The sequence below is a fragment of the Ammospiza nelsoni genome, chromosome 5 (genome assembly GCF_027579445.1).
Source record: "Ammospiza nelsoni isolate bAmmNel1 chromosome 5, bAmmNel1.pri, whole genome shotgun sequence".
Taxonomy (NCBI): domain Eukaryota; kingdom Metazoa; phylum Chordata; class Aves; order Passeriformes; family Passerellidae; genus Ammospiza; species Ammospiza nelsoni.
Window position 1 is genome coordinate 62,054,133 of NC_080637.1, and position 27,124 is coordinate 62,081,256.

Consider the following 27,124-nt stretch of genomic DNA (forward strand, 5'->3'; position numbering starts at 1 on the left):
ATACTTTAATATTCCCTAGGGCATAATAATCTCACCTTCCAGGAAAATACCTTGGAGGCCACCAGAAATATCTGTGGTATAAAACAAGTTCTCTATATGGGTGATTGAGGTTCCTGCCTGAAAAATCACTGAGATGTAGCTGGGGCTATTTTGAGGAGAAGGAAACAGTAATCAAAACTACAGCTATTAATTACAGAAGACAGATATTCCAAGCTTTAAATTTTTTTTTTTAAATTAAGCATAGCCATAAATGATTTTTCTCTTTCTTTTACTTTTTGCTGGCAAATTAGCACGAAGTTTGTGTGACTAACTGATTGTTAAAAGTGCCAAAGGGTTCTCCAAGAGCTTCATCAAGAGACTGGTTGCTGAAAACCAGTCTAGTTTGGAAACATGTGGAAAATTATATTGTCTAGGGAAAAAAAAATCAATCAGTAGATCATCGAGAAATCTGAGCTTTTCTCAGCCTGTATTTTTTTTTCCTCTTTTTTACTTTTAGTTATTACTGCATTTGGATATGTAGCATAGATGCAACTTTAAAAAATTACATTATTTATATGATAATAAGAACTCAATTTGAATGAAACTTGCCTTTCAGCAATATTTCAACATCCTCCAGGCTGTAGCCTCCCTTTGGAGGTTAAAAATGCCAACTTCTTCCTTCCTAAATGCAGCCCTATCTTTCTGGCATCTGCTGGCTGATTCTGTAATACTGTAATACACTATATCATTAGTATGACTTGTATCACACAAGTCTGTGCAGAATCTGGACATCATTAAAAAAAAAAAGGAAACAAAAATTAACTAAAATATCTCTTTAGCCATTATGGTTTGGAAAGAAAACTCTGTAGAAAGCTTTTCATGTGTCACCTGTTGAATTTTTATTTATGCGAGTCTTGAGTAAACTGGAAAGTAGTTCTGGGGTCATTTGGTTATTCTCACCTTGCTATTAACTCTCTCCACCAAAGATAGTGGTCTTAAATGTCACTGTTTAATACTTTTTTTCTTTCTTTTTCAAGTATTTAGTTCTCCTGTTTGGACTCTCAAGCTAACAATGGGTCTGGTTCTCCCCCTGTTAGCTGCCAAAGTCTCCAATTGTCTCCCTCAGATTTTCTGTCTCCTACTTGCACATTGAATACTGAGATCTGTGGCAGATGCAAAATGAAGCCAATGGGAACAGTGTGAAATGTGTATTTGCCTGTCCACATGTTAAGAAGAGTTTCACCTTTGTTGTGCTGCAAATTTTACATTAGCAAGAAATTTCAGTTTTCTGATTAGTGTTGTATGATCTTCCCATCAAAGAATTTGTTAAATACATAACAGCATAGATAACTCCTCCAGTTTTTTCCCCTTATGGTGTTGTTTTATGTTCTCCCAATGCTAGAAATTATTCTTAGTATCAGAGACATAGATGGAATAGAATGTGTGTCTGGTTTTGGAAGAACATGACTTCCCTTAGGAGCTCTCACCTTCCAGTGGTTTGGTAAATGCTACCTTCCAGTTTAGAGAGAGGACATTTTATTTTATATTTTCTCTAATATTTTGTTTAATTTAATTTAATTTTATTTGTTTAAAAAGGGTTGTGTTAGTAGTCTTGAGAGAACTCTGGAACCTAAAGCAGCCATGAGGTGCAGAAGAGCTGATAAGGACATTCTCTTTAAAAATGTGTGCACAAGGGTAAAGGAACAAAGAGGAAGGGAGCTTTTCTGTGATTGGGGAAGATGAGACTTGGAAGGGTAATTGAAAGGATAGAGTGAAATGGTTTAGAGCAGGGATGTCAGATGACAAGAATTTTTCATTTGAATGGAGTTTCCTAATTTTTCCACAACTTTTAACCAGATAAGGATGATAACAGAGAAGACAAATCAGCCATGAAGATGTGTTCCCACCCTACTTGGGTATATGAAAATACACTTTTAAAGAATTGAATGTATTTTGACCTGTTGCATTGCGGGAGTGTAGCTGAGGCACAGTGTCCTTTCAATAATAATCCAGACTGCAGCCTTACTCTGTAGCTACCAAAATTTGGTGCAAGTATGCAGCTCTGTATTGACTTCCAAAATAGAAAGGTTTGCATAGAAAGTAACAAAAAAGCTCAACTGTTCAAAAGCCAAAAAGGCTGCACTGAAGTCTTATCTCAGGTAAGTTGCATGCTGTACAACTTCATCCTCTATTATCTGAAATGATATAGCTACAATGTCATTTGACATTTTTTAGCGTGGATAGGAAAATGAAACTTATTCCAGTAAGGTGAGAGACTGGCCAGGGACAACTCTGTTTTCCTGGGCGTATTTGAAAGTGAGATTTTCTGTCTAGGATGTTTCCCTCATTGAGGTGAGAGACTATGTTCTCTTAAAAAAGTTCTCTCTGTCACACACATCTTTTGGATAATTACAAGCAAGTCGATTTATGTCTATAAACCTCACTTTCTGTTCTAACAAGTGATGTTGATTGTACTTTCCTTCCTTCCACTGGCTTGCTTGTTTCTAGGACACAAGAAATCTCCATGGATGGAGGCACTACCTTGTGGTGCTGACACCACCAGTGAACATCCTGAAGCTGCTTCACTGCAGCTGTGAGAAGGTTGTTCCTTTCTAGCCCTGATAAGGTCATGGTGAGCTTTGGCCTGTCTCCAATAACTGAAAAGGAAGTGGCAGGGCATCCCAACTCATTTTTGCTACTATTAAATTACATGACGAATGATCTTTCATGAATTTGAGGAAGGGTCCATCTTAGTTGCTAAAATTGCACTGGGATAAGTGAGATAAGTGAGGCAGTTCCTGAAGTTCTAGCCAAGTGGGAAGGGCTGTGAGGTACCTGACAGGAGGTTGTGGCGAGGTCAGGGTCAGTCTCTTTTCCCAAGTAACAGGTGATAGGATGAGCAGAAATGGCCTCAAGTTGCACCAGAGGAGGTTTAGATTGAATATTACAAAATATTTCTTCTCTGAAGGGGCTGTCAAGCCCTGGAAGAGGCTGCCCAGGGAAGTGGTTGAGTCGTCATCCCTGTAACATGAAGATGTGACACTGAGAGTCATGGATTAGTGGTGGTCTTGGCAGTCTAGATTGAGGGTTGAACTTGATGATTTTAAAGGTGTTTCCAACCTAAAATATTCAATGTTTCTGAGAATCAATTGCAGAACATAAGGTCTGGGCTTTTGGCTTTATTTGCTGACTGGTGTCACACTGGAGGGCATTTGTGCCTTGGAGGTGCTGTTTGCTGACTGGCAGAGATGAGACCATGCCACACAGCTGCTGCCTCTGCTCACTGCTTCTGGAAGAGAAGGATTTAAATACACATTCTAGCCCTGTGTCACAACAGGGACACAGGCTAGATAGACATAGATTTCATTTCATGTAGCCTTTATTTAAGTTTATTTAATTTTTTCCTAATTCATTTTTGCATGGCTGTCCCAATGCCCTGATGTTTGTCACTTGAAGCAAAGAGACAATTTCTCTGAAAAAAAAAAAAAAAGTATAAATAGAGTCCCTTGGGAAGATTAATAGAGAGCATTGGTGAGAGGCTCTGTGCTTTCAGGTTAGATAGTTTTCTGACTGTACTGCATATTTTGGAATGTCATCTGAAGGGACAAACAGCAAAGAAGGCAGAGTCATATTGAATAAATGAAATAAAATGGGTAATTTTCTTTATGGGTATGGCCTATTTCCCAGAGCCTGATATGAAGATTAAAAAAAACCCAGACAAACAAACTAGTAAAAATTCTCCAACCTGACAGGCATCTCAGGCAAATCAAAACTCAAACATTTGCCAAAATTTGTTTAATTTTGAGGAAAGGTAGTTATCAAAGATAAGGGGTTCTGCTGAGTCTGGCAGCTTTCCTTTAGCAGCCTGCTGAGCCAGTGGGAATTTCACAGAGTTCCTGCTGCTCTCCTCTGCTTGAGGGAGTCTGGCTACCCTGCTCAAAACCTGGAACCATGGAGACATGAGATGCAGGAAAGTGGAGCAAGCTGCAGCTGATGCTGGCTAATAAAATTATCCCCTCTTCACATAATCATTTTTATTATGGGTTTCTCAGTGTTCTTTTAAGGGAGGCAAGTGCTATTATCCCTGTTCCATAGATGCAGAAGTGAGGATAGTGACAGATGCTGTGATTTGCCTGCTGCCATTGAGCTGAAAATGTCTTCATTGGGGCAGAGGGAGAAAATGAAAATAAAAATACAGTGGAGGCATCTGTTTGGCTTGTACAGTACAGCTGTTCATTATGCAAATCATGTCACAGCTTAAACAGCTCTCAAACCATGATTTATTCACAATGGTGGTGTGACCACTGGGACTGTAGTGACATCAAAGTATATCTGCACATGGTTTGTATCCTCACAGTATCAGTAATAATCTTTGGCTCTGGACCCAGTTACAAAAATTACTCCTTGATTGCTCCTTTTTTTTCCCCTTCCTGACTGTGATACCCACAGGGCGTTGTTACAACTGCAATGGACAGGAAAATGGGGCGTCATAAGCTTGCTCTGTTCCAATAAATGAATTTTTATGAGTAAAGAAAACTTTCTTTTGGATAGACAGGGAGAGTGAGAGACTCTTTTCTACATTCTGTTCAGCAAGTTAATGGGAAAATGCCCTTCCTTTTTCTAACATTTTTCAGAAGGTACCCAAATTAATCTCTGGTTGATGAAAACACATTAGGTAGTCAAGGAGGTGTCAGCAATATTATTTATATCAGAAGGCTCTCTGTAACAGTATTTATTTCCCCTTTTCTGGTCTTGTAGTGTCATGGTAGTGCAGTAGTTGGGATCTGGTCACTTACCAGAGTTTGAAAAACCATGAAAAAATTCTTTGCATTTTAACAGTCTCAGCCAACCAGAGGATCATTAGGAAGAGAAAAACCACTGGTAGTTTGAGGTGTGAAAAGAGGCAGAGAGAATAACTACTAAGAGCCTGTTTTCATTCTGCTGTCATCAAGGAATTACATCTTTGGCACCTTGGGAGAGCAGAGGTGAAAGGGAATAGAGAGAGAGGATTTAGCAGTCGCTGTGGTACTCCTGACCACAGCATGAGGAGAGAAACATTGATGCAGAGCATGCACAGGAGAGTTCAGTCAGAAACTTGGCCTCTCTGTCACTGAAACAAAAACCTTTGGATGGAATGGAGATGCTGTGCTCTTCCTGGTGAGCAGGTCCAGGAGTGTCTAATCTTTAGTCCTGGAGAAATGAAAGTCTAAGAAACCCACTGTGATTTTGTCGATATTGAGATGGCAGCTGTGATTGTTGTGGGAAGGGCAGGGAGGGGAAAAATTGCAGTAACAAGTGGCTTAAAATGTCCTTTTCAGTTAAGATTTGGAAATATAGTAGAATGAACTGAAATATGAGTAGGTTTGGGTTTTTGTTTTGTTTCTCCAGCCTTACTGCAGTGGAGCAGTAGGAGTGGGAGGTCAATAGTTGGAGAACTGTATTAGTTATCAATTCAGGCTTGCTCAGACCCACAAAGAGCAAAAGAGAGAAAGAAAATGTGTGGGTTGTGGATGAGAACAAAATAAGAGCTCAAGGAATGAGAGGAAATTGGTTTCAACAGCAATGTCCATTTCAAAAATCTCATTTCTAAGACAATTTTTGAAGTCCAGGGCTAAGAAAATTATCTCTGTACGGTCACTGGGGACCAGCAGAAAAAATAGCAACCATCCCTTTTGCATTAAAGGCATGTAATGCTTTTTTTGAAAGCACAGCATGTTTTTTCATCTCTTTACAGACATGGCTGGTTTCTTAACATCAGTTTATGATACTGAATGGGTTTTTTTTTTTGTTGTTGCTAGGTTGTTAGTTGGGTATTTTCTCTATTATTACTGTTTGGAAATATTGGATGTGTTCCCTACCCTTTCTGAAAAATAAAATCACTTTTTAAAAATCTCATGGCGGAGGTCTGGAAAAAGAGAAGCATAACATTTTTAATCCCCTTGGAAGTTTTGACCATTTCCACTCGGGTTTTTAATTCTTTGGCCTTTTAATCAAGGTGCTGCCTGTTGTGTTTGTTTAGCACTATGTTTCCACTTACTACACTTTTCCTTTGAGGAAGAAGCTATTTGCTACCATTATGTCTTGTTCACAACCATACTGCATGAATGGTAAATTTTGACCCCTGAAAATGCCACCTTTTGTAAATTATTCATTATTCTTTGATCAGATAAATGGAGTAGTAGGGTCCTCTGTATAGCTTGCATAAAATTATTTACATATTTATTTTTTTTTTTAATGGAAGGGAATGTAGTTGTATAGTAGTGAGCTTATAAAAACACACATAAATTTGTTTTAATTAATAAGAATGCTTTCAAAGGCTTACTATCCTGTAGAAACCAATGCTCTCCCATGGAACATTTTGGAAAAATGAAAGAAATCGTTCACCTGTATTTGTTTGTACCATCCATTTTCTTGAGTCTTGCATCAGTCTAAATTATGCTCAGCATTTAAAGGCACAACTCATGTACCTAGGGGTGTCTATTATCAACTTGAACTATTCATTTGTGTCTGGGGAATTAGAAATATAAAATATCCACAGTATGTGTATTTGCCTTAGCCTGATGTGAGAGACAAATATGCAATCAGCTAAGCAAATATCAAAGACTAGGGGAGCTGTTATCCACAAATGAACTAATTAATTTATTTACTTGAACAAAACTAGATGAGATGTGTGAATAGATAGGTCTTGTTTTTTAGTAATTTTCTTCAGGCATGTAACTCTTGGTTCCCTGCTTCTTTTTATGGCATTGGCATAGTTCCCTCGCCTCATTGCTCATTTTTCTGGCCCTTAATAATGTCCCTGTTGAAAAGAGACTATAGAATTGGTTACATGTTGAAAAATGTTGTCCCTGAGTTGCACACTGCAATTTTTGAAATGAAGTGTTTGACTTGGGCTTATCAGAGGGGTTGTGCTATGATTTTTTTTTTTTTCTTTTTAGCTAACTGTTTAATTCTTGCTTGTTCTTATGGCACTCTGTGCTGTGGCTGAGCATAAATGCTAGTTTAAAAAAAAATACAGAAGGTTTGCCGAATATAATTTCAGCCTTCTAGAGCTTTCTCACGTCTCCCTGGCTGTTGTGTAGCCACAAACATAGTTACACTCAATTTTATGTTTTTCAAATTTGCCGCTGTACTGCAGAATAAATTGCTGCTTACCCAACTCTTTCCAGCTCACCTTGAAGCAATTGCCTCTCCCCTGCCAGCCGCTGCTTGCCAGGTTTTCCTCTCCTGGGTGGAGGGAGAGCATTGCTGGAGCTGCTTCCATGTGTAGTGGTCCCTCTCTCTACCCCCAAGTGGAAGCAAGGTAGAGGAAGGAAAGAAGAAAAGCTGAATAGTAGCTTCTAGTTGAATTTCTCTAATTAATTCTCTTATTTTCCCAGACAGGGTGACCAGTCAGCTGCACTGGGTTGTGTGTTTTGAAATGGGGACGTGAAGGCTGTTGTTGGGGTGCTGGCTCTGCTCCAGGGCCAAAGTGCAAGGAGCTTATTTTCTGTTTCCTACATGGCATTGAACTGTCTTGTTAGCACACAGGTTCAGAGTACTGGCAACCAGTGTTTGGAGTTGGTGATGGAGCTGCTGAATTTTCATTGCTGTGGGCCAAGGGGATACCAAGCCTTCTCAGAAAAGTCAAAGAAGTATGAGAAATGAGCACACAGGTTTTGCTTTGGGCAGAAATGCAGTGGCTGAAGGTCTCTGAATTAATATGGGGGAGTGTTTATACACTGACCAACCCACTCACCCCTACCTACCCAAGTATAAAATATAATTTCATTAATTACTTTGTCAAAAGAAGAAAACTCAGTGTTTCGTCATTTTCATAGTAGATTTTCTTTAACAAAATCATTCTGAAAGATCACTACTGCTATAAATGAGATTAAGATATGTTTTTTCAGCCAGAGACCATTTGACTGAACAGTCAGTTATTATAATTAAAGATTCTTTCTTTCTTTAAATCTTGGCTCAGTCTTGGACTTGGATCACTAAGGCTGTAGTAATAGTTTTAAATGAACACAGCATTTCTTTGGTCCGTGAAGGTGTGATAAAATGATGGAGACTCAAGATTTTGAGCTCTGAGAAGAGTTTGGTGAGCTTTACCCTAAAAAAAAGTATACAGAGAAATATATGTGATGTCTATGTCTGCTTTTCATACTCAGGAAAGGAAAAGTAAGGGAAATAAAGATTTTGCATTGGATAAAGGAATGACACTACAATGGCAGGGTAGACAAAGCGAAGAACTAAATTAGATTATAAACCACAGTAGTCAGGATGGAAAGATGGAAAGCAGTTAAGGAGAAGTTGGAACCTTAAACACATTTGGGTGAGAACAGAGAGAAATATCAGGTGTGGGTGGCCTGGGAAATTAGTTAGAGAAGCTGGAAAGAGGTGTAATAGTTGCCAATGAAAATTATTGGGCTAGCCCCCACACACTCTGTAGTGGTAGTCATTACTGGTTAACAGAATTTGAAGGTCTAGAAAAGGCTCCAAAAATAGAGAAACCACAGCAGAGGAAATATAGCTGGAAATTAATGATATGCACTAAATGAATTAATAAAAGCAAGCTATTGGTATACTTGTTTTGTTCAGCCTGGAGAAGAAACTGGGGGGAGACCTCACTGTGGTCTTCAGTGTAGGGGCAGGTACTGAGACAACATACCACATGTATGTTCCCTCTCATGATCAGGGACAGGAGTCAACAAAACAGCCTCAAGCTGGTTGGAAGAGGTTTAGTTTGGATAATCAGGAAGAAGTTTTTTCCTCAGAGGGTGGTTGGGCACTGAACAGGCTCCCCAGGGAAGCAGTATCAGCACCAAGCCTGAGACAGCTCAGGAAGAGTTTGGAGGATGTTTTTGGGCACACAGTGTCATTCTTGGGGTGTCCTGTGCAGGGCCAGGAGGATTTTGATGGTCCTGATGGGTCTTTCCCAACTCAGCACTCTGTGATTCTGTGATACATAAGGCAGAATGTGAATCTTATCTTGGTGGAGTATGGAAAAGCATCTTCTAGCTTCGTGTCTCCCAAAGTTGCATGTGGATAACTTTCATTAGAAGCCCTTGTGTGATTATGCACAGGTAAAATAGAAGGAGATCTTTCGTAACAGAAAGATTTATCTTTCACAACTTAAATTAGAAGGTAAAAAGTGCTAATACTAATAGGCGCTAAAATGCGTTGATGTGATTTCTTTACCACCTAATATAGAACTCTGAAAAGTTGAGCTATTTTAGAATTTGATTCAGTATGATCTTATATCTCATCTTAAAGTGTATCCCTAAAAATACCCATTTTTATTGAGTGTTAGCAAGCTGATTTGCTCTAAGTTGCATAGGAGCATGAATATAGATCTGATTAAAGTTTTAAATTTTAAAAGTTGGCTTTTGTGAAATTAAGTAAACTGGTGATGTGTGTTGGACTGATGCAAATTTTTTCATAAAGGACTGATTAACATTTATTTGTATCAAGCCTAGAAATAAAATTGAAATTTGTTTCAAGAAAACAAATTTCAATTTTATTCTTGCTCTGCTTATTCAATTTCAATTTTATTTCTGCTCTACAGCTTTTTATTGAAAAAAATCAGCCCACTGAAATGCTGTTATGAGCTTGCAGAAATTTAATAAAAATGGCAGTGATCACCCTATAAAGTAGTGTCTTGGAAGTCCTGACACAGAAGATTGCCGAGATTCACCAAAAACTAAGCTATCTTAAATCTTGCAAGGGCAACGAAGAGCAAATCTAAATTTTTAATTTTATTTCCCTACTAGTACAAATAAAGACAACAAAGGAAATGTGTATGAGTGTGAGGGAAGAGGGAACATGTTACAGCTGGGAGATTATGGCTCATAAAGGTCTGGCTCCAGAGGCATGCTGGCTTTTGCCTCAGTTCTCCATGTGGGAGCTCAGGTGGGACATAGGGGCATGCAATGGGTGGTGAATGAGATCAAGACCTGGAGAAACAAAAGATTCTTCAAATGTTTCTGTGGTAAAACTCCCAAGAGCTAACTGTTCCTAATTTCCCTTTTACAGAGAAAGCTTTGTGTTTCCATCTCTGACCACTGTAAAAAATGGCATGTTACATTTCAGATTCATTAAGACCATTAAACCATGGATCAAATTTTATTTCCTGATGTTGCACAACTGCAGTTCAGCAAATAAAATATTTACATTTAAGAAGAGGGAAAGAAGCAGATCCAGGTAGCTGCAGCCATCTGCCCTCAATGGACTGCAAAGTACAGCACATTTTGAATAGGAGAATAATTAAAGAACTGGAATTAAATATTAAGTTTCATTAAACATGGCATGTGTTTACTGAAAGGAGATTGATGTCCCAAACTAGCTCATTTAAAAACTGATTTTGTAGATGTGACTTATCTGGTGCTAATCAAACTGTAATTTATTAAAGTATTTGTTGTGGGACTTGATGGGAAATTATTCATTCGAGCAGGAAAAAAGAAGGATTAATGCAAAAGTTAGTTCTGAAGTGGACAGGGAGTTTAAAGAGGACTCAAGTTGAGCAGTGCTTTGAAGAAAAATAATGGGTTGCAGGAACTTCTTAAGTTTGCACCTGGGATGCTTTTTTATTTGTGGTCATGGGATGAAAATAATAGTGTGTGAAGCTGGGAATCATAGCTCAAAATATTGTTTACTGCAAAAGAGGAACCATACCTTTTTATATAGTTATATTAAGCCAAAGATTTATTGTTAATATAATGTAAATCTTAATGGTTTAATCCAAGGATTGTTATTAGTGCGGATGTAATTATTGCAGAAAAAGATTATATATCTATGCAGGTGTTATAATAATGTTAACAACAATGCCACCACCAGTTAAATTGTTATAAATACACTTAGATTCAACTGCTTTTCCTGATGTTTTGCTGACCCTTCCCCAGTTCTTCTTAGCCCTCAGGTTGGTGATTTCATGGTGTGGGTGGTAGAGATGGTTATAGTGACCTGTCATCCTCTGGGATCCTTGTTCAGGATGATATTCATGTTTTCCTTGCTCTAGGATGAACCTGGGGTTGTTTTTCTTAATGTTTTCTAGCATGCTTTGATACCTTTCTCTCTCTTTATTGTTCCGCAGTCTTGTTATATCCAAACTTCCCTAGAGATTACACCTTTTAGGTACATTGGAAACTATTTCTGCTTTCTCTTTCTTAGCCCTATATCTTTTATATACTTTTTAGGAAAAAAAAAATCCACCAAAAGAATAATGAAGTACTGGAATTCTCTTCCCAGGGGAGTGGTAGAATCACCATCTCTGGATGTGTTTAAAAAAAAGATTGGACATGGCACTCGGTGCTATAGTCTAGTTGAGGTGTTAGGGCATAGGTTACACTCAATGATCTTAGAGGTCTCTTCCAACCTCATTATTCTGTGATTCTGTGTGATACCCAGTTTTGCCCAGGTCCATGTCTGAATTTCTTTATCTGACCTTGGGGCAGTTGTTTATAGCAAGTGTTTGTGTCTCTGTTGATAAGCTGGTGCCCCATCTCATGTCTTCCACATATGTATTCCTCTGCACTGTATCCTGTCTCCACTTCTCAAGGCCTTTGCTAACATACCAGCCCTGCATTTCTTTATAAGATATTATCATAATAGAGTCACAAAACCTGTGTGGCTCCATACAGTGACAAAGAAAAGTAAATCAAATCAGCCACAGCTGGTTGGTCAATTAGAAGAAATGCTGTTGCAGCTAAAGCAAATGTGACAAAGCTGTGGACAGGCCAAGGAATGTTCAGAAAGGGTAAATCCCATCAAACCTTGGTCCAGAGCCCTGGCAAACTCACTCCAAAGCCCATGGACCATCATTAGCAATGGCAGTACCTTCAGTCTTGCTCTAGATGCAGCTTAGCAATATCATCAACACAGCTGGTGTTTGGCACGTTATACTGGAAAAGCTGGAGGGTATGGGCAGGTTGTTATAATAATGTGAGAAGACCTGATTGTTCAGAGTAGTAGATTGCACTCATATGGACTAATAATGAAATATTTGCTTCTATAATCTGGGACCTTGCCGGTTGCTTTGGAAAGAACAGATTAAGGGAAGGACTTGTGCATAAAAGTTGTTAACAGCAAAAAAAGCCACCTGTAAAAGGCATATGTGATCCTGGGATGTGTTGCTTTTGCCAGCTTCAGTCAGGCTAGGAAAAATAAACTCTTGCTCACCAACAGAGCTTCATCCAAAGTTGTCTGCTTTGTTTGGAATGCGTGTGTTCAGCAAAGACTTGTTCAGATTCAGGAGTACCTGGGTGTGAGTTAATTGTCTAAGTGCAGATTGAGTCACTCTGGTAAGCTTGACTTCCTCTAGCAGAGATCCAGAGGTCTAAGAAAAACAACATGGAAATGCCTGTGCTGCTTTGGGCTTCCCACTTCAGTGGGATTGTAAAATCAGGTTGGGGGTAGTGTGGGATTTAGAGTGGAAGGCTCAAGCTCTGCTCAAAAAGTCCCTTAAACTGCAGCCATGGAGTGGTTTCTGTCTGATTTCTCTTTCTGAGGCTCAACATGTAATTGAAATGATGGATGGATGGATGGATGGTTGATTAAGCCATTAATTCTCTGATTGCCTGCCATTTTAAAATTTTCCTTTCACTTTTTACTCCCAAGCAGAGATTGGCTGCGAAATCAACTGTAAGCCTGAAGTAATTCCTGTGCCTTATTGTTGCTGCAAGAAGCTGCTTGCTGTGGTTTATCTCAACTGGTCTTCAATTCTCCCTTCATTTTACACTTCATGCTTTTTTAACACTCTCTGGTTTAGTGTTTAACTCTCTTTAATCACTTTTCTCTCTTTCCTGTTTTGGTGCTCTTTGTGTGATTGCTCACTTTCTTTTCTTCATGTTGTTCCAATTTCCTATTTAAACTGTTCTAAGCTCTCTTTCTCTCTCTTTACCTTTTCTCTCTTTGGAGGTTTCCTGTAGCAGCCCACATCTCAAAAATCTCTTTTCTTTCTTTCACTTTTATCTTTGTCTTTCTTTGGTTGTAAGTACCCCTGCCATTTGTTTAAATGCTGCCTCCTTGCTCTGTTTAGGGGCTGTCATACAGGATTTTAGAGATGCTTTCCTCTCATGGCACATGATTTACTTGTTACCCGTGGTGTAGCCAGAGGGCTCATTACAAAAATCAAAATATCCAGGAGGAGTCCATTTTGTCTATGGTGTAACACTTTTTATGTTACACCAGTTATATTTAACCAGTTATAGCAGTTCTTTAAATCAGTGGTTGAACCAAAAATGTTATCAAAGAATCTAATAAAAAGGAAGAACTGTCACCTTTGAATTTTGAAAAAGTAAACCAAAAAATACAAAGTTATGGTCAGTAGAATATATTGTTTGAAGAAGCAAGTCTGGTCTGGTGAGTTTTTATCTTAATCTATCTTTTAACTGCCAACTAAAATATTTGCAAGAAAAACTGAACATTGGACTCACATACTTGCTGATAGATGGCATTTTCTAGCCTTTTGGAAAAAACCCTACTATTTTGTGAGTACTACATGTGGGCTGCTTGTAATTTTGTGAGAGCACCCACCTTTGCTGTTTACCATTGCAAAACAGTTAAATGGTTACATCGTATTCAAGGTGTTGGTGTGGTGTGAGGCAGTCTCTCCATTTCTACAACATGGCTTTTGCCTTGTGGGTAGAGGAAAGGCACTTCAGGAAGCAACCTGGGTCTCCGCAGAGAGACAGAATATCTATATCTCTGCAGGTTTAGTGTTTGCATTAGACATTTGGCAACTGTTTTGGCTGTAGGGGAGTCTTGAGTCTTAGGAAAACATGCTATATTAAGGCTCTGTGGGGTTTTGTTTATAGGGCTTCTGGAATGTTTCAGACTCCAAAACCTAACTATTTTCCCCCTCTGTTTTTCTGAAAAGAATGTCAGCCTGATTTAAATTTGAGTCCCTTTCAACTTAATATGAGGCAGCTTCCCTAGTAACAATCATCCATGACTCCCAGTGACTGGGGAGCCTCTGGGGTGTGTGTGACCCCATCCCAGGTCCCTGGGGTGGGCAGCAGGGATGTAGGGGGCAGCCCCAAAACTGTGACCACCTCTTGTATTTGGTGGCATTCTGCAGAGTGAAACCTCTAGTGCTGCCTTTGCTTCAGCTTCTGACAGGCAGCAGTGACTTGAGATATGAGAGTGTTTGTGTCTCCTGCTAAATGTGCTTCCATGAAATTAACTCTCTCCCTCAACAAAGGACTCTGGGAAGGTGATTGGAAGAGATGAAGTGAGAAGACAAATAATAGTAAAAATGGGGTGCTAGGGGATGTGCAGTGTTACTGGTGGGGAAGCTCCCCCTAAGGAAAGGGACAAGGGACTGAGTGTGGAGTTTCATTTTTAAATACTATGTATGGCAAATGTATTTGAATCTTAGAATGGTTTGGACTGCAAGGGACCTTGAGGATCATTTAATTCCAACCCCCTGCCATGGGCAGGGACATTTTTTTACTACACCACTTGCTCAGCAGTCCATCCAACTTAGCCTTGAACACTTCCAGGGATGAGGCCTCCACAACTTCCTTGGATAACCTGTTCCAGTGCCTCACCATGGTCACAGTAAAGATATTTTTCCTAATATCTAATCTAACCCTACTCTCAATTTGAATTCATTCCTCTTTGTTCTGTCACTACATGCCCCTCTCTTCATCTTTCTCAGGAGCTCCCTTCAGGTCCTGGAAGGCTGCAATTAGGTCACCCCATCCTTCTCTTTTTCAGGCTGCACAAACACAATTCTCTCAGCTTTTCCTTATTAAAGAGGTGCTCATTTGATTATGAAAAAAGCAATTTGAAGTAAGCTGAGCTAAAAGGCAGGTTGCATATTTAGTTTTTAATTGCTTATTTAATATATTTATTTCATTTGTTTTATTAATTTCCTCTGAAACATGAGAGGCCTGAGTGGAAACATGCAGCAGAAGAAAAGGAAAAACAAAGCCAAGCTCTCTGGCAACTCACGCGCTCTACTCTGGGCTCTGAGTTTGCTGGAAACAATGGTGGTGCTTTCTTCTTCTTCATGGGAAATGATACTTTCTGTTGAAGTAAATGAAACTGGTCCTAATTACAGCTCTTTCAGACATTTGAATGCCAGGCCTCTTGCAGTCTTCAAATGAACTTTATTTCAACACAGCTATTAAGTTGTCTCATCTGACTTCTAGAGTGATATTAAAGCCAGATACTTTAAAGTCTCCATGTTTGGGATTCCTCTCCTGTTTTCGTTGTCAGTTATAATTATGTTGCATTTGACCAAGAGGTTGCCAGCAGAGAATACTGAGGAGTGCCGAATTAAATTTCAAATACATTTTGTTCTTTGTTCATGTTGAAAAATACTTCTCCGCGGCTGCTGTGCTCAGCAGAATGAGATCAGGCTGCCATTAAACTCTCTGTAAGTATCAGTCTAGCTGAGTTTTAAAAACTGTCTTAGTGCCACTGTTACCCCTCCTCTGAAGGCTGGTGTTACATGAACATCATGGGTCCTGGTTTGAAGAAAAACAAAACAAAACAAATTGGAAAAACCTTCCTTTCATCCAAGCAATGTCTAGTCCACTATCTTGGTTCCTGGCTGCCTACTGGACAGATGTCTCTAGGAAAGGGGGGAGGTTTCTTATTTTTAAATTATCTGTTGAAGACCCTGTGTTCTGTTAAACAGTGCCAAAATGAGACAATGAAAATTATAGAAGCGGGAAAGGGAAAGCTCAGAATGACTTTTGGTGACTGATGCTTCAATCCCAAGCAAATGTATTTAATACCTTTTTGTATTTGAATATTTTCTTCCCAAATCCAGATTTCAGGTTTATTAGCATGCTGTGGATAGCCTCTAGCAGCATGTGCAAGTCCTGTCTCTGTGCCTACTTTGCATTTCAAACAATTAGCCTAATTTATATTATGAAGAGACACTAATTGGAGGAGAAGGAAGAAGTATGTAGCAACATGCCAATGACAATTAAGATAATGCATCACATATCACCTATATAAGTTTTTGTGAAAGAAGCTCTTTTCAGATGTCACCTAAGCCTAATAGGAACTTCAACCCTTGCAAGGTGGAGAGTAGAGTGTTCCCTACTTCATATGAATTGGTAAACTGAAAAATGAAGTGTACGTTTTACTTATTTTTACACAGCCAGAGGTCAGAAAAGAAGAGAGGAGTTCCAGACCTGTCAGGATCCTTGTTTCTCTAACAGGTTTCTAGAAGACAAGCAATAGTTACAGAACTTCCCATGGCAAAACTCCTCCAGTAACATCAGTGCTGTAGATCAGCGATTTGGTTACACAGGCTGGAAAATAGTTAAAAATCTCTGTATTCTCTCTGCAGTGGAGCTAATTGCCCATTCTGACAATAGCTAATTATCTGCTTGTATCCTGTGGTCCTGAAGCAGAGCTTCCCAAAAATGCTTTAGTTGGAGTCCCACTTTTTACAGTCTCATTGACCATTTTTTTTCCTCTCTGTCATTGATCTGCAGAATGCAGCAGCAACAGCAGCAACGTCGAATGTTCACTGCTGCCCTCCTGGCACTCGTTTTCCTTCTGGCAGCCGTGAGTACCACTGAGGCTGGCAAGAAAGAGAAACCAGGTAAGGTCCAGTCTGATTCAGAGTTAATCCCCAAGATAGGTTGCATGCGTGTGAGAATGTCAAATGCTTCTGGTTTTGTTATGAAATCAGGTCATTTGTTAGCCTTTTGACATCAAGGTAGGATTTTTGGCCGTGACATGCTGTTCTGTGTTAAATAGGGAGGCAGAAAGGAGTTTCCATGTCAAGTGGCAGCTTGACAGCCCCAGAGACTGGAGTCCGTGGTTTATCACACAGTGGATAGTGCAAAGCAGCTTAAAATGTGCTGTGTGAGTAGTTTCATGCTTGACTTAGGGGGAACCAAACAGGAGTGATGAAAGAGCAGTTATGTCACTTGCTCAGTGTTATATATGACAGTGCTACACTAATGCTGTGTGATGTGGAAATCCTCTGACAAAGAATTGTACTAACTTGCTGTTGCACAGACAGCCAGACATCCAGCAGTAGTTGCTTTCTGTCAGTGATGAACTCAGACCTCATTATAAGAGAAACTGGCCCAGGGTGGAAAATTCATATCTGTCAAACTCAGTTTGACATTTTTTAAAGAACGTATTTTTTGCTATTTTTCTTAAGGTCTTATTATTTTCAGGCAACCTATATACCACATATTATGAACTGTGAGTCCATCAGAATTAGTGTTCCCAGTAAAAAAATGAACTTTTTAACCAATTTGGCCTTGCGTAAATATGAGAAAATGGTAGCATAAACATGCAAGACCTAGAAGAAAAAAAAATTTATGTATTTACAGTTACTTGTGATGATTTAGGGACCTAAGTAATTATTTTTGTGAATCCTTGGGTTTGATAACATTGCTATCTTTTCTCATGAGACTTGTGCTTAAGGATCTAAATAAAATCCTTACTTTTTTCCTTGAGCAACAAACCCACGTGAATTAACAGCACTTCGAGTACACTTCTCCACGTAGCTCCTTTGCCTTTGAAGTATGCTATGATAAAATGCGACATGGTATAGCAAATCAAAGGTTTGCATCCCACAGCTGTTTCCTGAAGGTGCTCAAATCCTGTGATTTCAGCACATACATTTCTCATTGTTTAGTGTACAGTGCTTCAGCTGGAACTGAGGATATTTGCATGCCACCAGCTACTGGAGACAGAGCTTTCTGAGTGAGGTCCATTCTGCATGTTTTGGTCAGTGATCCCTGTGGGTTGTTAGATTTCTGAAGATGAGAATCCACTTGAGAATATCTGAATGGACTAGCAAACATGGCAGTGGGACTGAGTTTGAATGATCATCCTGACCTGTCTCTGCAGAATCGTGAAGAGGATGTCAGACCTTTAGCTTTTAAGAGCATTGTGTTACGAATGTCTTCCTTGCTCACCCTTCCAGGTGCTGTGACTTTGGTTAAGTTTAGGGAATTTCTCTGTATTCTTTGGGTACTGAGAACTTCTCTTGCTTGGTTTCTTGTCTCCATGCAGAGAAGAAGGCGAAGAAATCTGACTGTGGGGAATGGCAGTGGAGTGTGTGCGTGCCCACCAGCGGTGACTGCGGCCTGGGCACACGCGAGGGCACCCGCACTGGGGCTGAGTGCAAACAAACCACCAAGACTCAGAAGTGTAAGATTCCCTGCAACTGGAAGAAGCAATTTGGAGGTCAGTATCCCTCTCTTAAGGGATTTACATTGGTTTTTATTTTGAGTATGGAGCAGCAAGCCTGTTTTTTCTGCTTGGGGAAGGCGTTAGTCCTGCATTTCGGGTTTGTCAGAGCTAGAACATGCAGGCCATCAGAAGGCAGCTTCCTCAGAGTTCCTCTGCAGAGAGTCCCTATAACTTACTCATTACACACTCTGCCTTCCTGCATGCTGGAATCTGCCCTCTGTGCTGTTCAGCCCTGTTTAGGGCAGCAGTGCAAGTTCACAGCTGTGAACCTCTGCGATGGCTCTCACAGACTTTACAATGTGTGATGTGGAGTGTGGGGGGCTGGCTCCCCATGTGTTCAGTAAAAGGAGAGAGTGAAAACCAGTGTATTTTTATCATTCCAGACCAGTGTATTTAATTTTTACCATTCAGTTCAGAAGGTTTTTATGTACCAGTTTGGGAAGATATGTCAGATCTGTCCTGGACAAGATGTCTATCCAAAACTCAAATTTGATTTCTCTTTCAAACTTGGCTTTTCTTTCTAGTAAAGAGCTTGGCACGATTTTGAAATTATTGTGACCTTACCAACACAATCAGTGCTGCAGTTTTGGACTTGAGAAGTTTATGGGTGCACATACATTCTAGAAACTGTTCAAGCTTTATTTGGTAACCTCTAGTGTCACACAAATGGAGAAACAGACATATGGACTGTAAATGACATTTCAAACGGCTGTTTCTTTCTTTTTTGTTGTTGCTGTTCATATTCATAGCTGAATGGATTTCTCTTTCTATGCCAAAAAATGCAATTTCCATGCAAAAGCAAGAGGATTAAATTTTAAAGCACTGGAGAGGAGGGGAGACTGCAATTACCACCACAAATAATCTTTAAAGTTTTCTTGGGATTCTTTTCTTCAGTTGCACATCTTTTTGTCTGTAAGCACCAGCTGTCTGTGGTAGCCTATTAGACTCACAACATTTTTGTTTTCACGCTCAGTCATTGTGTTTTAAGTTTTGCCTTTTTTCCCTTGCTGCAGCGGAGTGCAAGTACCAGTTCCAGGCCTGGGGAGAATGTGACTTGAACACGGCCCTGAAGACTCGGACCGGGAACCTAAAGAGAGCCCTCCATAACGCTGACTGCCAGAAGACTGTCACAATCTCAAAGCCCTGCGGGAAGCTCACCAAACCCAAACCTCAAGGTAAATTCCATTTGCTGAAAGCTGCATGAGAGCTCACTCAAATCACTGGGTTTGTGGTGTCCTGCTTGCTTCAGTGGGAGCTCAGTTGTACAGGATATTGCACTCCTATGGCCTTTCCTCAGCTCTGCACTGCTCCTGTCTGTCAGGGCTCAGGCAGGGAATATTCCTGAGTTGCACAGTCAAGGCTGTCTCACACTTGAGAAGTAAGCTGAGGATTAGAGCTCTCATTTTAACTTTAGACCACCTGTACTGTTAGCAGTTTGCGTACACAAGTAGACTTCCAGAGTAAAAATTCTTTTTGTAACTCACTCATTGATGGGAACAGAATAGTAATTATAACATGAAAAAATATCCCTTGAAAAAGACATCTTTTATATAGGTTTTGTTTGGTATTGAATAATGACTAGTTGAAAAAAGGACTGCTTTCCTTCTGGACAAGGAACATTGAAAGGATATTCTTCTCACTGCACACTGAAATATGAAAATATTGTGCACCCTTGGGGCTGTTTATTCTTTATTCAAACATAGCAGGAATAACAGTACAGAATGTATATATCTTATTTAAATGTGACTGACAGTATAATTCCTGGTACACAGAAAGACATATGCCCTGCATTTGTGTTTCCAGGTGGCCCTTAGAAAAACTTATTTTCTTTCTAATCATTAAAGCCTTTTAATGTACTCTTTTGTTGGAAGAGCAGGTGTTATGTGTATAGGATGATTTATAGTGGGAGCTAAAACTGTGAGATCTTGTTTGAGATACAAAAGCAATATGTTTTAAGTAGATTATAAAAGCTATGCTACCTTGACATTTGTTTACTTAAAACAAGCAGGGTTTGACACATTCCAGGCTCTGAATACTTGGATGGCAATACAAATAAATGTGATTAAGTGTGACAGGTGCACCTGGGACAAGCAATTTTCAAATTGTGGGCTGTGGTGTGCCATGGATCAGACGAGTACCTGCAGGTGGCCTGCTCTGCTTGAGCAACCAGAGAAGCTGCAGGCACTTTGTGTGTGTGTGTGTGTGTGTGTGTATGCATGCATCCATCTATCCATGTGACTGGTTTTCCTTGCACACCATCCATGAGTCCAGACAAGTCCAGAACCTGTGCAGACAGTGACAGGCTGTGGAGCAGCAAAGTTACAACTAGATTTTCAGAGACCACCTGAGTTGGTTGAGCTGGTGACAACAAACATCATTTAGGGGTTGAAGTGATTGGATGGGAATGCAGGAAGGGCTTTGAGATGTGTGATTTTATTGTTTAGCAGTTTGGGGGGCAGGATTTTTTTTTCATGTTTTTGCTGTTTTCTTTATTTCACTAAGTTTCCATGCCTAAGTGGCCTTTGGGAGTTTAGTGAATGAGGCTTCCTATTGTGCTGCCAGAAGGCATCTTCTGCCCCTGGAGCTTCTGCCACTGAGTCATATATCTATATCCTGTCAGTGGCTGTCAGAGCAGGGGGAGAGGGCCACAAAGCAGAGCATTGATGCAGCATTGTTTTGTGAGAGCTGCGCTCTTGGGTGGTACAGGCTCATTTTCAAGTTGCAGCTTTAAAGGAGAGCTTGAGAAATTGCTGGATTGGAGTCAACTTTAACTGATTCTGGAGTTTAGGAGTGAGTTATAGCTGAGACTGGAAATTGGATTGGGACTGACTGCAGCAACCAGTTATGGGGTTTGACTTAATTACGAAACCTGGCTTTATTTGATTTGAAGGAATGCAAAAAGAGAAATAGGTACAAATGTGGGTTTTTAATCATAATAACTGTGGGCAGTTCTGCTCTCCTGATCTGCATTAGAAATCTTCCTGCATGCCACCTGCTCACTCATCTGCTGTTGGCATTAGTAGGAGCAGCAGGCATGGGAGTCACACACACACAGCCTGCCTGGGCTCAGAGCTAAGCCCACATTGCAGATCTGTGGGTATAACTACACGGGAGCTACACTGGGCAGTGTGCTGGCACCAGGAGGAGGAACTAGAGGAAGAAATTAGGTCAAGCAGGTTAGTACTGTGTGAGGAGTTTTGCCCCACTGAACTTTATTTCTGAGTTAAAAATCAGAGTGCTGGAATGAGAGTATTTGGTTTCTTCCTGAGGTGAAGGAAATGACAGGTTGGAGGTAAGTCCAAACTCACAACTAAGAAAAAGGAAAATATTTAAACTGCATTCAGTCTGTAGCTAGAGTCCTAATGAATTTTCTTATTTGGAAATGGGAAGAACTGGATTATGGCCTGAGCACTTCAAATGGTCTGAAGTTACATGTTAGGCTTCTTTTTCACCCGGAACTTTGCATCAGTGCCTCAAGAGCGTAACAAAGGAAGCCCATGATGCTTTATTTGGAAGCAGCAGGTCCTTTTCTGGAGTGTGGTCTGTACAGATATCCAGCTAGATCTGTGGGTGCTGATCAAGGGCTGGGATTCCTACTGGGATTGCCTGGCTGAGCAGGGCAGGGGATGCTGGCATTTGGGTGCTCTGGCAGCAGAGCAGTGAGCCAGGGGCTCAGCAGTTCAGGAATCTGTTTTACTGTGAATAGTGGCCTCTCTGACTGGTCTTTGCTTCAAGAGGTTCACCACTGAATGCCTCTCTGACAGCAACAGGCTGAGAGCACCAAAAGCAGACAGAAAATATTGCACTGAAAAATACTGGTATATTCAGAAAAAAGGTGTTGTTTTCCTGATTTTCCTGACTAACCCCTTTCCAGTGCGGTGAAATTTTTATTCCATTAGGTTGTATTTGTAACCTCTCCATTATATCCATTTTCCTTTTGGTTTCATACTGTAAATGAGGTCTGTAAAAGCCCCTGCTTAGCTTCTCCAATCAATGGTACTATTATACACCATCTTTTAATTTTTTGTCGCTTGCCATCTTTTAAAGCTTATGACTTCAGTATTTATTGGTGTAAGAATTTATCCACTATAAGAATACACATTATTTGACTTACCTAAATTCCTTCTATTATTGCAAAAGAGTTTTTATTATGGAGAGACTGGAATGTAAACAGTATTCCAAGCATGTCCTTTACAGAGGACACCCGCTTTATTGTTCATGTTGTTCACCCACTTATTGTTCATTGTGTTTATTGTTCATCACACCCACTAAATTAACTAAATAGAATTTTAATTTTGATCACTGCTAGCATGGGGAGCTTAGGTCTGAGACCTTAAAAATTCTCCCTAATTTAAAAACAAATTAATTAATGTGGTTATTTAAGAACTCTAGGAATTTTTTGGGTAAGACAGGTTATCTTGTCTAGGCATGACCAATGAAGCATTGTGCATCAAATTTCACCTGACACATTTCCTTCCTTCATGGGATGTGGTGTCTGAAGTTCCTCCTCACCTTCTCTGCTCTTTGAGGAAAATGTCACTTGATGGATTTAAGTGTAGGTGCTGCTCTGCTGTTGCTTATCCACCTTTCCAGCCCATCAACATATTGCAGCTGTGCTGACAGGATGAGTCTCCCTCCTCTCACTTAACAATTTCAAAAACTACTGCTGTTCATAGGAGTTGAATCTATTCTTAACAGAAAGGAAAATCATACCTGCAAAAAAACCCTCAGGGTTTATAATTTTACAGATTTGTTGATAAAATATAGTTTGGTTTTCCATGGCTTCTATGATCTCTGACAAAACTTGTGCCAAGTTAAAGCAGGAGATGCTCATAAGCTTTGGGAATCAATTCTTTCTTCATAAACTACTAAGTTAAGTGTTTTTATGGATTTCTTTTATCTTTGGTAAGCACCCACAGAAAAGCTTAAAACCTTTTTAAGCATTCTCCATTATTTTGAAAACGAAAAAAATAAATATTTTCTTCTTAGCAATTGCTCTATGTCAGTACTTTCTACTTCTTAGCAGCTGTTTTATGGATTACAACTTTTTTTCAGGATGAGAGCAGATGATGAACCAGGAATTTTAACCTTACTTTGCTTCCTGACAAGCTCTTTTCTCCATAGCTTTGCTCACATGTTCTCAGAGTGGAAGACAGTAGCTTGGTTAAAGTGTAGGTAACACAGGATGAAAAACATCTTCTTGAATACTGTGCATTTAGGCAGACAGATTGTCAGCAATGTGATAGGGATGTCCCAGGCACCACGGTTTGTGGTGTATTTAGTCCACAAATGAGGTCATGAGAAAGCATGTCACGAAGTCTGGAAAGGAGGAAAGGATGATTTTCATCAAAAAATCCCAGTGGAGGCAGGCACCTCTTCTCTAGCACACACAGTTGCATATTCTAATCAGTGTCTGCAAGGCTGGGGATGTTGAAGGTGTCCCTAAACTGTCCTGACAGATGTGACAGACTCAGGCACTTGTGTCGAGTGGCTGCTCTAATGGCCAGCTTGTGCTGAGGAGCACAAAGTGCTTCCGACATCCTCCATCTGGCCAGCTCCACACCCACCCAGGCTTGATTGATGCTTGTTCAGGTTCCAGCCAGCCAGAAAGCAGAAGAATGGAGGATTGTCAGGATTCAGGAAACGTTTGGCTTGAACTGCTAAGAGAGGAGGAATTTCTTTTCATTGGGCTGGGTTGCCTGATGGGCTTTATTTCTTCCTACACTCTTTTGGTCACTCTCATTCTTTCTCTCTCCCTCCCCATAACTGTTGTACTTTCAGATATTTATTCTTCTGATTAAGATAAAATTAAATAGAATCAGCAGTTTGCCTGCCCTTTCTGCAATGTACCCTTCATGTTTTTTGAATGATGCACCTTTCTAATAACTTTTTTGCCTGGCTGTATTTAGCTCTTTTTAATAAATTTCCCTTCCCAACTCTTTATCAATTTACAGTACATCACATCTATGAGTTACTTTGTCATGGCTCAGCTCAGTCCTTGGCACACAGGAAAAATATGTGCTAAGGTTGGCAAATATTAACACTGCTCATAGCACTGTTGTCTTTAGTAATTGGGGTGCCAACCAAAGATCACATCCTTCAATATGCAGTGTTTGGAAAGATTTCCCACATAAAGGCAAGACCTAACTGAGCTGTTACTGGCTGTACTCTCTTCTGTACAATTCAGATCAGGTTTAGCATTTGAGAGCGTTGCAAGATGACAGTACAGTTCCCTGTGCTTGGCACAGTGTGCATGCTACTGCATGGAGGAAATGACTGCACTCTGTATTTTTAATAATTTCATACAATTTGAAGAGTTTTACTTCAGAGTTGAGTGAAGTATAAATAATCTGCCCTACCTTGTTTCTTTTATCTGTATATCTTTACAGGCAGCAATTAGCTAATCCTGCTATCACTCCTTGGAGCTCAGCAAGTCTAATTAGAAGAAAAGTAGTAATTGAAAGTCAGAAAGGCTAAAGGATTTCTCAGATTGACTAAGAATGATTGGCTGGTCCAGGCATGTAGCTAGTAGCTGCTGCTCCCTTTTATCATGCAAATAAAATTATCAGGAGCTGCTGATCACTTCTACCATGTAAATAAAATTATCAGAATGTGACAATTGACTTCAAGGTGAGTGTCTGAACTGCAGTCTTTAGTCGGGGTCCTTGGTTTTATGTCAGTCATCTCAGTGGACTCCCACCAATGTTAAACACCATTTTACATTGGGTCTTCTTAGGAAGCTTCTTGTCAAGCCATAGAGATGGACTTGTGTTAATGAACAGGTGTATGCCTGTCTTTACTTTGCTGGCAGGAACAGAAAACAGCCTCTGGATTTTTGAGCACTCCAGTGGCAGATTCCTACCTGTTGGGGGAACATCTTACTTGCAGTGTGCTGCCAGAGCAGACTGACCAGCTTTGGCAGGATGGCTTGGCTGCTGGTTGTTGCAAGGAGCTGACAGTGGTGTGTGAGTGACTTGCTTTCCTGAGCCATTTGTTCCTCAGACAAACTGGGTACTGCACTGATGAAACTGCACCACTTCGTTTTGCATGTTGGACAAACTGCATTTTCTGGGGTGCCCTCCCTCAGCTTTGCCTTTGTTCAGCAGCACAAAGCAGCAGGAGGGGACACAGACTTGTTGGGAGGAAATGACTTGTTAGGGCTGTGATTTTGTATTGTTTGAAAGATGCTGGTGTCTCCTGTTTTGGCTTCACAGTCATGCTGCATCTCCCTCTGTAGGTTTTAGAATTCCCCAGCTTTAATGTAACTCATTAGTCGTGCAGGCATGCAGCTAGTGTAATAATTAGTATTACAGGAGGCAGAATAATAGAATCTGCTCAAACTAATTAGTTATAAAAACGAGGGATTTTCTCATATTAGGAAACAGCTGTGATAGTTAAAGAAAAACCTGCAAGGTAAAAATTGGGAGATTTTTTGCTTGTTCTAAAGGGTGAGACAGGTTTACTGAAAAATGGCCCCTGGCACTGACCGGGAGCCTGTAGAGGAATACAGTGATCTGAGCTCTGTGGGACAGGACACTGGAGTGTATGCCCAGTGGGAAAAGCATAGCTGGCTGGTATTATTGTTGCTATCATCATGATTATTTGTATTGCATGAGTGCCCAGAGGCCCCAGCTGAAAAAGGGTGCCATTGTGCTAAGCACTGCATAAACATTGTGAGAGGCAGTTTTACCATGAATAATTTATGCCTTATGGCGCTGGGAAATGTGAAAACCAAGAGAAGAAACAGTGGTCCAGAGGGGAGAGACTATGCACTAAATGTTTGGTTTTGCTTCCCAGTGCTAGTCTGAGGACAAGGCTCGTGTTTCAAGGTGAAGTAAAACTCACTGGGAAGTTTAGGCTCTGAGACATGACTCTGTCATTTGGCTCCTTGCTGCTGTGACAGGAGGAAATATGATGTTTCTCAATTTCAGTGGGAATGAGAATAAGCTGTATGAGAAAAAGAACACACAATGGTGCTTACACTGTGGACCAGCCTCAAGCTGCTTATAAGCTGCCAGTGCAGCCCATGACTAATAAAGTTTGGATGTCTTTAAATGGTTGCTTTTCTGCTCCCATTTCCTTATGTTTCTTGGAGGCTTTGTGCTGTAGTTTCCCCTGAGATTGCTTTTGTACCTGTGAAGAATTTTACTGTTTGGATAAATAATTTGAATGCCTTGTCAGATCATAGCATAATATCAATCTGATTGACACAGCCCTAATTCCAGGGAGAAGAAAATGCATGTAGGAGAGGGAGAGAAGATATATATATTTTTTAACTAAATATTTTGCAATTTTTACTTGTTCTGCAGCTTTCATAGGTGTTTTTGGAAAGAAAAGCTCTGGGGTGTTTCATGGAAACCTTAATCTCCATGTTTTTCTGACCCCCTGGTTTGCATTTCAGATCATTTTTTCTTTTTCTATGCTGCCCCAAAAGATGAAAAACTGAATTTGATAAATTCTCATTTAACACTGTTGTACCTGCAGGAGTTTCTTCTAGGTTTTAATGCAGACCTTTGTGGGTGAAAGTTTAAATAGCCTTGTGTGTCAATTCTGTTATGTGCTCGTTGCCTCCCTTTTTTGGCTTGTAAGAGCAGCCCTGCCTCCTTGGCATTAGTCAGTGCCCTTGAGCCATGAAAAGGCCTGAAGCTATGGGATCTGCTGTGATAAAAGGTATGCCATCAGCAAATGCTCACCCTCATTGCTGTTCCCAGCAGTGACACAGAGAGGAAGTCCTGTTCCTTCCATTCTGTTCTTTTCCTTTTCTATTTCTTCACTTCCTTTCCTTTCATGCTCTCTTCCCCTGATTTTTTTTTTATCCCTCCATCTCATTTTCCACATTGCCATCTCTATCTTTCCTTCTGTCTGTGCTCACTGCCAGACTTTTGCAGGTGACTCTGCAGAGTGGGGAGCACTGATCAAAGCCAACCCCATGTCCTGTGCCCCAAGGGCAGAGCTCATCTGGGGCAGAGGCAGAAAGCACAGC

General features: G+C 40.3%; 1 protein-coding gene across 1 annotated transcript in view; it reads left to right on the plus strand.

Moving 5' to 3' along the window:
• The window catches only part of PTN (pleiotrophin), a 79,008-nt gene that overhangs the window by 39,090 nt on the left and 12,794 nt on the right, over positions 1-27,124 (plus strand). Inside the window, exons 2-4 of the mRNA XM_059473201.1 lie at positions 16,419-16,528; positions 17,962-18,135; positions 19,155-19,316. Of these exons, the coding sequence (XP_059329184.1) occupies positions 16,420-16,528; positions 17,962-18,135; positions 19,155-19,316 (445 nt within the window). The 5' untranslated portion in view covers position 16,419. The remainder of the gene's footprint in view (positions 1-16,418; positions 16,529-17,961; positions 18,136-19,154; positions 19,317-27,124) is intronic.